The following is a 16,048-nucleotide window of genomic DNA, read 5'->3' as shown; positions in this document are numbered from 1 at the left end:
ACAGCCAGCCCGGCTGACGCGCGGTGCTTAAGGATTTCTCTTCTATTAGCAAAATGGGTTTGTCTAGGTCACATCTAAGCTCATGTCCACTCTGTTTATGGTCTATTTTTTTGCCATAGTTTTTTTTATTTCTTGTTGCTGCATTATATATTTGTGGGAGATTAGATGTGACATTCTTAAAAAACATCTAGATGTGAATTAGACAAACGGTAGAAAATTGCCTCCAAGGGCAAGTCCGGTCCTCAGGAAAAGAAAAAAGATGTCACCACTAGCTAACAGAAATAGCGCATACTATCTGAAGGTTTCGTGGCAGTGTCAGACTTGATGAAGGGTGAATAGTGTCTAGTTTCAGTTAGTTAGCTGCCATCGACTCCAGTCTTGTGTTTGCAGGCGATTAGGCAACCCACAGCTCAAAGCGTAGAGTCTAACAACAAACAAGCAGACCGTCAACATGAGAAGTCCGGCTTCTAGTCAAACAAAATCTGTCACACACACCCCAAAAAACGAACGACTTGCACAACACAGTGGCTCTGTTTCCACGAATCTTCTGCTCAACTCCGTAACCGGCAGCAATCCTCCACCTCTCCCCGAGCCGCTTCCGGAATCAAGATCTCGGTTGGTCCATTCCCATAGGTACAGCAAATCTGATCCTCCTGGGGTCAAAAGCAGTCCAGTGTGTTATTCTTTCCTGTTTCATGATGAAAACCCTTCCAGTCCGATGTTGCGAAAGCGATATTGTGCCGCATCGCAACTCCTCGCCCCTCCCAAGGGTTTAAACCATGATCTTCTGTATAATGGTAATGGTTATCTGCAGATAGGGGAAACAAAATAATTGAATTAGCTAAATGTTTGAGATTGGCAAAAGAATTCTAACAAATTCTAGGTGTTCCGGCTCTCGAGCTCACGCGCCATGGAGAAGGAAGGATGGTTCACATGGTTTGTTGTCAATTTGTCATGCAGGTAAGCAACATCACACTGCATGATGAATGTGTCGCTGTTTCTTCAAGATGTGCTGGAACTTGCTCCGCCAAAACATGCTTCTCCAGTTGCCTTACAAGTTACAACTACAGATAGTGCTGTCGCGTTGTTCGTCTAGTAGTATGATCTTCAGGAGGCACCACATACCAGACCTCCCTGCTTATTAGCAGAAAACTAATAGTCGTGCTGCAAACGACTAACGCTGCAGGTAGTTGCAGAGGTGCTAAGCTCTGTGCCAGAGCAACTTCATGATTCTAAATTACAAGAAACATTGTATTGTTTTCAACTTTTAACCAATGGGATGGAAAGATGCTGGTACCCTAGTCACCATGAAAATAGCTAAAAGGAAAACTAGATAAAAGAAAACCTAGCTCTGTTTCTTAGGGGTCTTTCCGAGAAGATAATAGTTAACAGGGGAAGGCAAGAAACCTCGATATCGATCAATCCTACACTGACTCTTAACAGTCCAACTCATGGAATATTTGCTGAAGGTGCAGGAGAATCATATTCAGCTTTGTACCTAGGAGAACACAATTGGATATGCTCTTGGAACATTTAAAACCAGTCTGCTTTTTTTACCAGAACTTAGAAGAGCCTGTCTCTATAGGCTACCAACATTATTCTCTATGTACATTCAATACACGATAGTGTCAAAAAACGTCTTATATTTTGACACAGAGGGATTACAAGCTAATTCAGCCAATTGAACAAACAGATTATAAGCATATGTTGTGAATGGCACTACACCGTGCTACCAAAGTTTGACACACGAGTAAGATATCTTGACATATTCACGTTTCCGAAAATTTCATCTTACATTCTGATTGATTGAACAGGCAGTATCACTCCATACAAACACAGTAGTAGTTTCAAATGCTTTTGCTTAATCAACTGTATCAAAACAAGCCAGACAATGCAACTCACTGAATCAGGTGTGAAGCAAGCACCGGCAACAGAAGACTATGGCTTATTAGCCTTCCTCGGGCCTTCATGCTACGCTTTCATCTTGCGCAGCCATTTGAGTGAGCTCTCAAGCTCACTGTACGCGGCTGCCTGCGGAAAGCTCTTGCTCTCAATCCCGTAATCAAACACCTCATATGCATCGGGAACCCTCCCGGCCCGACACAATGCCCTGATGAACGTCGCGTACGCCGGTGGCTCGAGCTTCATCCCAGCCCCTACAATGGACTTGTACACCTCGAAGGCCTTGTCTAGCTTCCTGTTCCTGCAGAGCCCCATGAGCAGCGTGTTGTACGTCCGGTCATTGGGCTCGCACCCATTGGCCTTCATTTCCTCAAGCAGCTTGAGCGCGCCCAGGGCGTCGCCCTTGACGCACATCCCGTTCATGAGCGAGGTGTAGGTGATGACGTCCGGGAAGAGGCCCTCGGCAGCCATGGCGTCGAGGTAGGTCCTGGCCTTGGCGACGAGCCCGGCGCGCGCGAGGCCGTAGACGAGGGTGTTGTAGGTGACGAGGTCAGGGTCCACGCCGTCGTCCTTCATCCGGCGGAGCACGCCGAGGAGCCCCGCGGTGTCGGAGTCGGCGCAGTGCCCCTTCATGAGGGCGTTGTAGACGTGGGCGTCGGCGCGGACGCCGTGGTCGGCGAGGACGGGCAGGAGCTGCACGATCTCGCGCGGGTCGCCGCGGCGGCAGCACGCGTCGGCGAGGGCCAGCAGCGCCGGGCGCGGCGCGGGGTTGTCGGCGGAGTACGGGAGCGCCGCGAGGAGGTCCCGCGCCGCGGCGACGGAGCGGTGCGCGGCGAGGCGGCGGAGGATGAGGGCGAGCGACTGCGCAGGGAGCGGGATGGTGGGCGCGGCCTTGAGCGCGAGCGAGGCGGCCGCGTCCACGTCGGCGTCCACCGCGGCGCGGATGGCGGCCGAGAGCTCCGCGGGCGTGGTGATGGGCCTCTTCTCGGCCGGCGGCGCCGGCCGGTCCGTCAGGGCCAGGGCCCCCGCGTGCTCAGAGGGGGCCCTGGGGGTTCTCCGGGGCGGCTTGCCGTGGGGAGGTTTACCGTCAGCGGGGCAAGGCCCACGTGGTGGCGGGGGAGGGGGCGGCGGGGTGGACGCCGTGGAGGGCTTCGGGACGAGGGCGTGGCGGGAGACCTTCGCGGCGCGCATGGCTTGCGCCGGCACCCTCCCCATCGTTGGCGGCGGCGGCGGCGCGGGAGGGCGGCGAGGAATGGGGATGGGAATACGACTGTGGGGTGTCGGGTGGGCTTTGCGACGCGGGAGCCCGGATTTCAACCCAAGGTAAGAAGATCCCATGGGCTTCGAGCGAGCAGAAACCTCCCTTGGGCCTGTTGTTGGGCTGGGCTTTCTCTCACGTGCTCGACGGGGCAGGAAAACCTGGCCCGCGTTGACGGACGGTAAACGCACAGGACACGAAGACAGGGACACGGGAAATTCTGTCGTGGTCTTTGCCGGCGTGCCCCTCCACCTTTCCGCAATTCGTGAAATCGGCCCTAGGTTGTGCTACAACATGCAGTACCGTCCGACACCTTGGGCATCGAGTGTGTATGGTCACGTCTCTGTGTTGCTATACTTTTGGTAGCGACGGCAATGTTGTGCATAAAGTTTTGTTGGACGTATGATGGATTTGCAAGTATGTAGAGAGAGATATATTCTTCTGTCCAGTAGAAATCACGATTGCAATGGCTCGCATACAAACCGATGGATAAACAAGTTTGCATTCGACTCTTGCCTAAACTTTGATGTTTGGGAGATATTTTTTCATGTCCTTCTATTGAGTTTGATTATAACTGTTACAAAATGAACCAGGTCGAAGAGATACCTGTAACAATGCTCATGTGCAGTGGCGGAGCTACGTAGCCAAAGTTGGGCGGGCCGGTACGAAATAAGACCACTATTTTTTTCCTCGTGTCCCAGTTTACTTCAGTCCCTACACTGTATTTGCCCTAAGATGGGCGGGCCATGGCCAATTTTCATCACACATAGCTCCGCCAGTGCTCATGTGTCAATACAACTTGTGACCAAAGTCATGGTTCCCAACAACACAAGCCACGAGTGAATGTTACTTTCATGGTGGTATTATCTAATGACCTAGGAAAAAAAGTATCTTGTCCTAATACAATGATTGCGATAGGGATGGTGAGAATTTTTTAATGCCATCCTCGCCCTCCACCTTTTTGCAATTCATGAAATCGGGCCTATGTTGTACAACAACGGGATGCAAAGACCATTCGACACGTATACATTTGGTCACATCCCCCTTTTCCTACTTTTGAAGCTGATAGAAGCATTTCATATAAATACTACTTTGTGTTACATGTGTGAGTGTTTGTTATGCGGAGACACACATATCCCTTTCCATGAAGATTGCGCTTGTACCGGTCGGCAAGCTTTAATGATTATTATCACGACGCTTTCTCTGCTCATCATGACCAAATTTGTCGTTTTGTCAGCAATAGGCAAGCTACAAAAGGAATTTCTCTTTGCTCCTTGAAGTACCGAATCCACAACATACGAACAACGCTAAACGAGATACCAAGGACAAAATGCCTTTATAGAACACAAAAAGGAACAAAAAAGATCAAACGCGAGGACGCAACTGGAAAGTAACAAGGCTACATGCGGCTTTTTACTTGAATATTTTTGCGCAAGAGATTGTTTCTCCATGTACTTTTGATGCATTCGGCTATAATCATCGCAGGGGTTATATACTTGCGTAGAGCTTAGGGAGTGCATTGTATGCCGGGATGAATTTTGCCCCTGTGCCATTGCACATATTTATGCAGGCACGTATGACGTAACCCAAACTCATAGTATCAATGTCTGTCAAGACCCTTGGTCAATTTGCCACGTACAATAATTTACGTCACTATGTTGCCGAAGAAAAGGGAAGCAATGCGGGCCACAAATGGCAACTCCTAGCTGTTTGTTGACCTAGCCCTGAAAAGAAAGTTGTTTGTTGACCTAGACGGCAGTAGGGGTACTTATTCATAAAACTACGCCCTGCAGGGGGCCGAATCGCAAAACGGCCAGGCCTTCCCTCTCTCTTCCCTCCTCCCTCCGCCTCATATCACCACCACTCACCCAACCGGCGGCCACCACCATTGCCAGCCACAACCGGACAGATCCCCGCATAAATTCCTCCACCCGTCGCGCCGCCCCCATTCGCCCACGCCCACGCGCGCGCGCACGCGGCCTCCCCCCCACTCCGCTCCCCCATTCGCTCCGTCCGTCCCTCCCTCCCTCCGCCGGCCGGGGACTCCGATTTGGGGGGAGGAGATGGGGTACGTCGGGAGCCACGGCGTGGCGACGCTGCGCAAGTACAAGTACAGCGGCGTCGACCACTCCATCGTCGCCAAGTACATCCTCCAGCCCTTCTGGTCGCGATTCGTCAACGTCTTCCCGCTCTGGTTCCCGTAAGCGCGGCGCCCTCCCTTCCCATCCCCTCCCTCCCTCCCTGCTCCGCTCCCCGCTCCGTATGCTGTTCTCCACGCGCGCTCCCCGCGCGCGCGCGCCCGCTTGATCCGTTCCGTATCAAGCTCAATGCGCGAGTAATGCGCTGGTGCTCGTGAAACAGCCCCTGTTCGATGCAAGCAAACGCGTCCTGTTTCCATGTTGCTTTAGCGCGGATGATGGTAGCGTTCTGGCAGCCTGCGTTGATCCGTTAGGCCGAGACACGAGCTATGCCCCCATGTGTGTGTGATTTGGAACGCGCGCTTTGTTTCAACGAGGAACCGTCTTTAGCCTGGGGAGCATCTTGCAGGCACCTGGTGCAGACAACGCGAAAGCAGTCTTCAGTCCCGGCTTTTGCTTAGTGGAGTTGCTAATGAGGCGCTGGAAAGCTTGCTTTGCACATATTCCGTTGCATATAAATTAATACTGGATTAGTTACTCGCTTTCGTCACATGCTAGCGGGGTGTTCTTTAGTTTCTCTAAAGCCAGTGATTCGAAACTTCAATGTGGTCGTTTTTTAATTCCGGTAGGGTCGGAGTGATCCACATCCATGTTCTTAAAGAAGGATTCTGCTGTACCGGGTTATTGTGAACCTACTTGCTTAATCATTGTTCACTGCTGTTTATACAATACAAAGTTTAGCTCTGGTAAATCGTATCTTTGTTACTTGATGAAAGTAATTTTGGTTTTACATTTTATCCTTTTAACTTGTTTTGTTTGCTCAAATATGTGAATGGAGGACTAACCTTACTTCTTTTGTTTCTACGTCGAAATCATCTGCAGACCAAACATGGTGAGAATTCTGCACATGCTGCTGTCGTGAGCGATGCTATTTTGTTTGAAGGCCTGATAAAACATTGCTTCTTATTTCCAGATCACGCTGACAGGTTTCATGTTTCTGCTGACATCGGCATTCCTTGGCTTTGTAAGTACTATTTTATGTCAGTAATGTAGAACAAGCAAATTTGAAGGTTTTGCGGCTTGTTCATTGCCGCCGCAGTAATACTCTAGCAAGCTTGTAACTTAGCACTGTCATTTTGCTGCAGTTGTATTCACCTCATCTCGATACAGCGCCCCCTAGATGGGTTCATCTTGCGCATGGAATCCTTCTCTTCCTTTACCAGGTATCCAACTTTGTGTGCTCACCCAACTATGCAATAATGTACCATCTTATTCTCCCTTTCCAGCATACCACAGGTGTCACGTTTTCTGCAGAACAGATAAAGATGGCATTCATCTAATGCTCGTAGAGTCATTGTCATTAATCTGCAGTTCTGGCAATATTGTTAAAGCATTTATGACCCATGCACAGAGGGCTTGCTATTAATTTTATGCATGTTAAGGTTCCTAAATGTCTTCTAAACGTGTGGACCCTTATCCTGCCGGTCTCTAAATCTCTAGATTTTCTTACGGTTCTACCATGTGTAATTTCCAATCACTGCCAGTTTAGAATTGTAATATACATGTTGAAATATGGATGCAGACTTTTGATGCTGTGGATGGTAAACAAGCAAGGCGTACGAACTCATCAAGTCCTTTAGGCGAACTTTTTGATCACGGTAATCCCCATTCCAAATTCGGCTTGCTGAACTCAGTTTTTGGAAAGCATGCATGTGACACTGACAAGCTTCTATCCTGAACAGGATGCGACGCGCTTGCATGTACTGTAAGGATATTCATCACTTTCTTCCTTACATATGCATAGATACTAAAATTGTTGTGAACTGATTAGTTTATCTATTAGTTTGAGTCCCTGGCTTTTGGGAGCACTGCTATGTGTGGAAATGCTACCTTCTGGTTTTGGGTCATTTCGGCTGTCCCCTTCTACTTCGCAACCTGGGAACAGTGAGTTCATTTGTTCTTTCACTTCTATGTTACAGCATCAAACTATCTTAGGAGCAAGCATTGTTCTATACTCTTCTACACCTTTTACCAAACAGGTTGTACTTTTGTTTGGATAATGTTACCCTTATGAAGTTGTGATTCCAAGTCCTTTGGATGCTTTATAGTTTTCAAATGATGAACATGTTTCGCAGTGCTTGTGCCATTCTTTTTTTCATATGGTTCGTGAAGCTTCATATACCTTACTTGTACCAACTATTTTCACATGGTTTGTTATGTTGGAAGTGTTTTAATGCTCTCATAGAAGGTGCCAACTAGGAAGCATGTTGGAACCACCCACTACCCTATTAAGGGCAGCCCGGTGCATGTAGCTCCCGCTTGCGCATGGTCCGGGGAAGGGTCCTATTAAGATTCTCGCAAATTAGTTTCCACCAGAGCATAGAAGCACTACTATTTTCGAGTTGATACTTTGTAATATTTATGATTATTCCTATATCTGTGTTGATGATACCTCAGCAGACCTTTGTTGTGTAGCTTTTGAGTATCATCTTTCCATCTCACACGTAATTGTTCTCTGTGTAGCTATTTTACAAACACACTTGTTCTTCCTATAGTCAATGGGCCAACTGAAGGCCTTATGCTGATCTATGTGTGCCATATCTTCACCTTTTTCACAGGTACTATTTGACTTAACTTTTATCAACCTTCACACGAATCAAATCCACGTCGAGCTTGTCAATCTTCATAGTTTTCTGCTGCTAATATACCATGCATATGTATCTGTCATGTATATGTGAGTCAGATCCAGCCATATAATACTGATATTAACTGCACATCTTCCCTTTCATTTTCCTTCAACAGGAGCTGAATGGTGGGCGCAGGATTTCCGGAAATCAGTGCCCCTCCTTAATTGGGTGCCTCTTGTTCCTGGTATGTGGACTACCAAGCTTATGGTTCTAATTTTGTTTCTGTATTAAAACCATATGTTAATAATTTTCTTAACATGAAGCCTGACTGTTTCATCTGTTGCCGATGAAACCGTGTGCTGTTAATACTCTGAAAACTGTAATATGAACTCGGATAGTGACAAATGCTGGCATTCCCTATGCTGAAGTCTATTTTCCTTTGCTTCTTTTCCAGAAATCTCGCTGTATGGCATTGTGCTGTTTCTAATGATTGCTTTTGCTGTAATTCCGACAATTGGATCTAAGTAAGTTCTGTTTGTTATTTTGCATAGTATTTTCTGTTTTGGTTCTCGTTTCATCTGATCTGTGTTTTTCGCTTGCTCAGTAGATCTGAAACACCTCTTATAGTACTACGTAGCTCTAATACTCCAGTTCAAATAATCCCAGTGCCGAGGATCTGAATTACCCTCTTATTATTTTTTATGTTTATTTATCTTGTTTATCCTCTTGTATTGATTTTGGGTGCTAGTGAGGCAGTTCTCTGAGCCTTTGAGTTGGAAAGGCACCACATTTGTTTAATTTAGAACTGGTCAAACATTCAAGTGTTAATCAAGCTGCACTAAGCTAGTGTTGTAACCTACCTACAGCACTCACAATGTTTACAAAGTCGTCGAAGCAAGAAAAGGAAGCATGGTGCTGGCCCTAGCAATGGTAAGGTCTAGATTTGTTGTTATATTGCATAAAAATTTTCTCCATGTGACTTTCCACCCTTCTTCATTTTTACCAGCTCTTCCCTTTCGGTTTACTCATGGCTGGAACTCTCGTGTGGTATGCTGTTGACCCTTCTGAGTTCTATTGTATATATCTACTCTTATAAAAAAAATGAGCAATAACGTAGGAAAAAAAATCTGTTACGTCATTACTGATGGATGTTACATCAATATGCAGGTCCTATCTATCTCCTTCAGATATAATGAGAAATCAACCACATCTGCTAATCATTGGAACTGGTTTTGCGTTTGGCTATCTTGTGGTAAGGCCTTCTTCTAATACCTACATTAAATATCTTGTTGATCTGTGTTTTGATGCTGTTGCTCTTTAACACCTTTTCATGTTCGAAACTAATTCGTCATTTTGCCTGCCAATCTGGGCATTGTCACTACTGTTGCGATTCTGCTCTTGTTTTGTCTCTTTATCCAAGCGTAGTTAGATTGGTCTCTTGGTATCTATACCACGGTGACAGAATACTTCATTTTAATGTTACATATTTGGTCATGGGTAAATGACCAATTGAAACCCCATAATTTGCTCACCGAACAGATTTCAATCCAAAAATTGTCCTCTGATTTTAATTCCAAAAAGTGGAAATTGGGCAGAACCTCCCCTGCAATTTGATCCCATATCTCACACAATTCATATACTACCTCTCTCTCAGTTTACAGGGCGTGTGCGTACCCCAAGGTCGTCAATTTGACCAACCTAATACAAGTCATATATTACAAAAAATATACCAACATAAACTTCGGAGTTTCTACTTTCAAAAGATATAATTTCTGTGTTATATAGTTTATATTAGGGTGATAAAATTGGCAACCTAGGTATACGCGTAGGACTTGTAAACTGAAACGGAGGTAGTATATATAAATACAAACTGCATCACAACATGTACAACTACCAGAAACATCCATGTTCACACATACTCCCTCCGTTTCTAAATATAAGATGTTTTGGTATTTCAAATTGAACTACCAAAACATCTTATATTTAGGAACAGAGGGAGTACATCACATCCAGGTTCACATTCACCACATACATCAGTACTAGTTCACAACTACCAGTCAAGTCAGAATAAATAACCTTCTCAAAATAAAAACACTGGTCTCCTTTCTAGTTCTTTTTTTTGGGGTTGCCAAGCAATCTAATTTTCAGCACATAACTTGAATTTGGATCCATCCTGTAAATAGAAGAGAAACTTATGCATGACATTGCTACTGGATATGAGGCAATCTCCTTCTAATCCTGCATTTGGAAAGCAATTTGTGGAAGACACTCACCCTTCTAGACACGCCGACGACGCTGAACCTGAAGTCGAGCCTGCAGCCGCACCGTGGCCCAAGCCCGCCTCCACGCTCAACCATGCAGCTGAGCACGCAGCCGCGCCATGGCCTGCGCCCGCAGCTGAGCTCACCGACGAGCTCTCCACAGCCGCGCTGTTACCTCCCGCCGCTGTGCCTTGGCTACCATCCCCAGCCCTGCCTTGGCTGCCCTCCCCTGTGCCTGGGTCGCCGTCCGCCGCTGTGCTTGCTCCGGGCCCCGCAGCCGTGCCTGAGCCGCCACCCGCAGCCACCCCTTGGTCCATGGCCCCTCAGCTCATGCCGCCACCGCCGCTACGAGTCAGCACTCCGCCGCCGCTGCTAGGGTTCAGGTTGGGTGGGGACTCAAGACAGGGACGAGAGGGATGGTTCGGTCGGGATTGTTTTTTCGGTTTGATATAGGATAGCGACTAGTAGAGGGGTATTTTGGTCCACCTGATTTTTTTTGACAGAACGGTGTAACAGAACCAATGGTGGTTGTCACATAAGGGAAGAAATTAAGACTAGATGTCAAATAGGGAAGAGAATTTTCTCCAGGGCCAGATAAGGAACCTCATTTTAAGTTAGTGTCAAATAAGGCATTTTCTCTATAAATTGGGGGGCACATTTCTTTTGTAGATGCTGTTTTTCATAACTGTATGGACATTACTTATCTGCTTATATTGCTGCACAGGGAAGAATGATTCTGGCTCACTTATGTGATGAACCCAAAGGTCTGAAGACAGGAATGTGCATGGTAGTTGCCTAATGACCTGGTTTATTTGCAGTGTCCTTTATGGAGCCTATGCCAGTATGTTTATACTTTGTCATGTCTAAAAACTGGCTTCCTTTTGCAGGCCCTGGCATATTTTCCGTTTGCGATTGCAAATGCGTTGACTGCCCAACTTGATGATGGGTTTGTGCCTCTGAGCCTTTTGTATTACACTGTATATAATTATCATGGGCTATGATGGGTTTTGTATGACATTCTGATTTTATGGTCATTGATCGTTGCAGAAACCCCCTTTTTGATGAGCAGCTCGTTCTCCTGATATACTGCTTATTTACAGGTATTACCTTATCACAGCACATTTTGTTTTCATTGGACGAGTTGCAGAGTTTTGCATTCAATATACTAGAGGGATCATTTTTGTACTGTTGTTAAAAAGTAGTACGTATTATTTTCTGGTTTTCTATTTTAGATTAGTGAATCTGTTTATATTGTCATGTGTTTGGTCAGACATTAGATTGTTGTTTAGTCACTTGGTTGTACTTCGGTACTTGTTCTTGATTAATAAGCTTCTGACGGATCCTCCAAGTTATTCTTTACAGTAACAAATTTCACTTGACAAATATATATCACGAGACATGGATTACAGTATGTCATGTGCCCATCATAGGCTGTAGTGCTAAACGTATCTTTGATCTGACTACTTTGATCAATTTGACAGTGGCGTTGTACATGCATTTTGCTACGTCTGTTATCCATGAAATCACCAACGCACTTGGGATTCATTGCTTCAGGTTTGTCAATTATCACTGCAATTCTTTTCCACATTTTGCATCAATTGTTCTGACTGACATGATTTCTGTCTGGCTACAGAATCACAAGGAAAAAGGCGTAACTCTGACTTAGTTGGTAGTCATGGTATCTACCAAAGAAGCAAACATGCTTGCTTGTCTTCGTTATAGGGGTGATGTCCGAATCATATTTGCATCTGTCATTACAGGGACATTCTCCCCTGAAATTTACATCAGCACTAAAATTTGTGCTGATGAGAAAACAATGTATGTGAAATAGTTGGCAAAATTTTGTTGTATTGTTCATAGAGCAAATGCTCAGCAAAAACTTTCTGGAGGAAATGCTGTGCTGATTGGCAGAAGTTGCCTTTGTAACTTGTCACATTGTAACATCAGCAGAGATGCGGATAGCGTTGTTTACGCATTTTATTCGTGTCTCTTTTTTTCGACCCAATGCCTCCATGCATGTTCTGATTTTCAGAGGCGGATACCATTAGCAGTCGGTTTTGTTTCTTTTTGTTTTGAGAAAACAATCGTACTCCCTCAGTATATATCACTCTGCATCAAATGAATTCCCATGTTGATACTATTTGGGATGGAGGGAGTAGTTCTGATTTGGCTGACAGATTGCGTTTTGATTGTGCTCTGTATATACGACTGCATCAATGAATTCCCATGCTGATACTATTTGGGTGGACTTTTTAAATTCGAATCACTGATGTGTTGTGCAAATTGATTTATTTCAGTACCATGTGATAATTGTGGCAGCTAGAACCTAGACAGTTGTGGCTTGTTTTCTCTTCAGCCTTGTGGTAGTTATCTTGGTACAATTTTAATGGAGCAAGTAACTGTAATTGGAGAAGGTGCAGCACGGTGCACTGAGCTTAGCTGGAGCATGCTGCCAGGGTTCATTTCATTCTTCCATCAGAATAAATTGGCTAGACTTGCTAGCAAAGCATCAGAAGTTGTTCCTTTGTCTGGTGACTGGAGTCCGCCATGGCCGTGCTGCGACGAGCTTCGGTGGCACTCCGGTTGCTGTTCGTGGCTGCGGCGATCCGGTTGCCGTTGGTGGCTGTGGTGAGCAGCACCGTCGTCTCCAGGGCAATGGTTCCGGCAATCTTTGTGTTCGGCGACTCCACTGCCGATGTGGGGAACAACAATTACTTGCCGGGGACCAGTGCCAGGGCTGACTTCCCTCACAATGGCGTCGACTTCCCTGGCGGCGAGCCGACGGGCAGGTTCAGTAATGGCCTCATCGGTGCCGACTTCTTGGGTGAGCAAGCCAACTGATCACATGCTTTTGAATCAATGGCGGCTCGGCTGTCTGTCTGATCAGTGGTGAACTTTGCAGCTGTCCACATGGGCTTCAGCGGGAGCCCGCCGCCGTACCTCTCTCTCGTCGCCGGCAGTGGCGAGGCATTGGGCAACTCGACGACGAAGAAGCCGGTGGCTGCTGATGCCTCCATGAGAGGAGCCAGCTTTTCCTCTGGAGGCTCCGGTGTTCTCGACTCCACGGTACGTCCAAGCATTTCTGCCTCTGTTTTTTCTAGTTTACCGGACATATCTGTGGTTCAGTAGAAACATGTCGTTAATTCATTATTTTTTGTTCAGACATAAATTTCGATTGTAGTATTGGTTAATAACCCCAAGTACGTCTCAAATTTTGGTCTATATTTTAATTTTCACTGGAAGAATTTAGGTGGAGCAGATGATTCGTTACTACCTAAAGTTGTGAAAATTCTTCAATTGTTCAATCAAAGCAACAGCTTTCTCCTGTACTCCATCTCTCTTTAATGTCACGAACCACACACAATTTAAAATCTGGCATTTCCCCTTGCTGAATTAAAAGTCAGCAAGTACTACAATTGACACCCTCAGCTAGTGCCAGCAACATTTGACAACCAGATGATATATTACCAGGGAGACACGATCAACATGACCAAGCAGATCGAGTACTTCTCGGATCTCAAAGACCAGATGCTGTCAGCCAGACTGGGTGCCTTCGGAGCGTCGGCCTTCCTGTCCAAGTCCATCTTCCTCATCAGCGCGGGCTCGAACGACGCCATCGACTTCTTCTCGCAGGACACGTCGCCGGACTCCACCGCGCTCCAGCAGTTCCGGGAAGCCGTGGTCTCCACATACGACAGCCATGTCAAAGTAAGGGACCTGACCAGTGATGATCAGTTCCATCAGGCTTCAACTCAGCCAACTCACCGTGTTATGTTCAACTCTGAATCAAATCAACTGCATGGTTGTGCTGCAGACGCTGTACAACCTGGGGGCGAGGAAGTTCGCGGTGATCGACGTGGCGCCAATCGGGTGCTGCCCGTACTGGAGGAGCCGGAACCCGGCCGGGGAGTGTGTCGAGCCGCTGAACCGGCTAGCGAAGAGCCTCAACGATGGGATCCGGGACCTGTTCGCCGGCCTCATCTCCGAGATGCAGGGCATGGAGTACGCCATTGGCAGCGCCTACGAGCTAGTCTCGAGCATCGTCGAGGACCCACAGTCTGCAGGTAAAACACAGCAGTTCACCAAAGAGTATTCTGGCATGTGACTCCACACCTCATGGATCGCCATTTTGCCATAGGGGTTGGATGTGCGTGTTTGCGCTCGAGTGTATGCGCGTATATATATGATCGCTTGTGTCTGTACTGTGTTGAAAAAAAAACATAATGCATGCCATACTTGCACCAACCATGTAATGCTTTGTTGTGTGCAGGGTTGACAGAGTTGAAGAGCGCGTGCTGTGGCGGCGGCGGCAGGTTCAACGCCGACGGAGGGTGCACCCCCAGCGCCGGCTACTGCGGCAACCGCGGCAAGTTCCTCTTCTGGGACTTCCTGCACCCTACGCAGGCCACCTCCAGGCTCGCCGGCCGAGCGTTCTACGACGGGCCGGCGCGGTTCGTCGGCCCGATCACCTTCAGGCAGCTGGCCGAGGCGTAGGGTCGTCTTTGTATCATTCCACGACATGAGAGAGACTCAAATGTGGTTTTGTGTTTTGGGGACCGATCCAGGTCAATCATGGTCTTTGCCTTTCGTGGCGGCGAGAGTTTAACAACTGGCGCCAATTGTCCAAATTGGGGGTTGATTAATGTGCTACACACAATTGGGGCAGACACACACTACTTACTCCTCGATCGATTCTCGTGCACATTGACCTGAGTACTGGAGACTATCTAAATTATCCAAAATCTCTTCAACTTATGAGCTGAGGGAGTAATATAAGTAGACGACGCTCAACAAGTTAATTGAAAAATATGCAATCAATTTCATGAAAAACAAAACACTCGGCCATTAATTTGGTGGACCAAACCCTTAACAATTGTGATTCTTATGTTTATGATCCAATCGTTGTTCTGGCTCGATCTAGTACTAGCTCCGGTTCGCTAAAAGTTTCATTTCGAATATCAGCATAAATGTAACAGGCCCAACCCGAAACCCTAGTTCCTTTTGCTATCTTTGTTATATATATTTGGTGAATTAACATGTGGATTTTATTTATTTATTTTTCTTTTCTTCATTCTATTAAAAATTACAACAAATTAAAACCTATGAACATTTTCAGGAAATAATTTGAGGTTTCTTTATATTTTATTTAAGTTCTTTTCCTTTTCTCTTCCAAAGGTTTTCAAAAATCCCATGCCCTTTCTACTTCCAGTTTGGACTCCAAACTTCGCCCGCGCCATGCTTTTCTAGAAGTCTTTTATTTTAAAACTTTTTTAGAGGAAAAGGCAGAAAAGTAAATCAGGTAGTGAGAAGCCCAAGCCAGCCAGCGCCGTAGCCCATCTAATCAAAGCCGGCCCACTACAACCACATGAGCCAGTCGGCCCAACTGCCTTTCTTGCCCACCTACCCACCTATCTAAACCTAGCCCAATCCATCCACGAGAGCTATGTCTCGCATATAGCGAGACTGTAGCTTCTCCCGCGCCGAGTGTCTACAGTAACAGGGGTTTGATCCCTAGATCTCCTAGTTCCTTTGTAGAGTTGGTAGTCACCAAGCCATTGCGGAGTTCAGGTTAGATAAGAAGGACGCGAACTACTTAAAGGAAAAACACTGGTTTTCACTGGTGTTTAACTTATTTTTTATTTTTATTTTTGTTTTCCACCGGCTTTTCTCTGTTTTTCTTCTCTTTATTTTTCTTCGGGTTTCTTGATTTTTAGTGCCTTTTTTCTTTTCTTCATTTGTCTTCATTTTGTTGCTTTCTTTCTCGTTTTCCTCTGTTTTTCTTTTGTTTTCTCTTGAGTTTTCACTGTTTTCCAACACATATTTTTGGTACATTTCTAATACATTTTTCTACTACATGTATAA

The 16,048-nt window shown here is 46.3% G+C and overlaps 3 protein-coding genes and 1 long non-coding RNA gene across 6 annotated transcripts; 2 read left to right on the top strand and 2 right to left on the bottom strand.

The window, feature by feature from the left end:
* Nucleotides 1–378: 378 nt before the first annotated feature.
* On the bottom strand, nucleotides 379–3,191 carry LOC109763433 (uncharacterized). Its single transcript, XM_020322277.4, has 2 exons — nucleotides 1,903–3,191; nucleotides 379–808 (listed from the first exon to the last, which is right to left on the bottom strand). Exon 1 carries the CDS (start codon nucleotides 3,115–3,117, stop codon nucleotides 1,972–1,974), a length of 1,146 nt encoding a protein of 381 aa, XP_020177866.1. The 5' UTR covers nucleotides 3,118–3,191; the 3' UTR covers nucleotides 379–808; nucleotides 1,903–1,971.
* A 1,784-nt stretch (nucleotides 3,192–4,975) lies between these two features.
* Nucleotides 4,976–12,166, top strand: LOC109763397 (choline/ethanolaminephosphotransferase 1). 3 transcript variants are annotated; one of them, XM_020322241.4, is made up of 18 exons: nucleotides 4,976–5,360; nucleotides 6,181–6,190; nucleotides 6,272–6,322; nucleotides 6,444–6,521; nucleotides 6,881–6,956; nucleotides 7,041–7,063; nucleotides 7,142–7,242; nucleotides 7,822–7,916; nucleotides 8,101–8,169; nucleotides 8,380–8,449; nucleotides 8,792–8,855; nucleotides 8,932–8,972; nucleotides 9,093–9,177; nucleotides 10,911–10,973; nucleotides 11,074–11,132; nucleotides 11,234–11,286; nucleotides 11,668–11,740; nucleotides 11,820–12,166. In XM_020322241.4, the coding sequence occupies exons 1-18, from the start codon at nucleotides 5,224–5,226 to the stop codon at nucleotides 11,839–11,841; spliced, it is 1,170 nt and encodes a 389-aa protein (XP_020177830.1). In that variant the 5' UTR covers nucleotides 4,976–5,223; the 3' UTR covers nucleotides 11,842–12,166. The 3 variants fall into 3 exon arrangements, with proteins under 3 accessions (XP_020177830.1, XP_073357085.1, XP_073357084.1); XM_073500984.1 differs by lacking the exon at nucleotides 6,181–6,190 and having other exon boundaries at nucleotides 5,012–5,360; XM_073500983.1 differs by lacking the exon at nucleotides 6,181–6,190 and having other exon boundaries at nucleotides 5,017–5,369.
* On the bottom strand, nucleotides 9,925–10,306 carry LOC120966136 (uncharacterized). Its single transcript, XR_012187099.1, has 2 exons — nucleotides 10,199–10,306; nucleotides 9,925–10,098 (listed from the first exon to the last, which is right to left on the bottom strand). It is a non-coding gene; the product is annotated as an uncharacterized lncRNA (long non-coding RNA).
* Nucleotides 12,167–12,710: 544 nt separating the features above from the next.
* Nucleotides 12,711–15,204, top strand: LOC109763430 (GDSL esterase/lipase At5g55050-like). The gene is made up of 5 exons (XM_020322276.4): nucleotides 12,711–13,010; nucleotides 13,089–13,252; nucleotides 13,658–13,894; nucleotides 14,001–14,250; nucleotides 14,457–15,204. The coding sequence occupies exons 1-5, from the start codon at nucleotides 12,734–12,736 to the stop codon at nucleotides 14,678–14,680; spliced, it is 1,152 nt and encodes a 383-aa protein (XP_020177865.1). The 5' UTR covers nucleotides 12,711–12,733; the 3' UTR covers nucleotides 14,681–15,204.
* The last annotated feature ends 844 nt before the right edge of the window (nucleotides 15,205–16,048 follow it).

The sequence above is a fragment of the Aegilops tauschii genome, chromosome 6, assembly GCF_002575655.3.
Source record: "Aegilops tauschii subsp. strangulata cultivar AL8/78 chromosome 6, Aet v6.0, whole genome shotgun sequence".
Taxonomy (NCBI): Eukaryota; Viridiplantae; Streptophyta; class Magnoliopsida; order Poales; family Poaceae; genus Aegilops; species Aegilops tauschii.
Note: the sequence above shows the minus strand (reverse complement) of the source record. Positions and strands in the feature narration are given on the sequence as shown.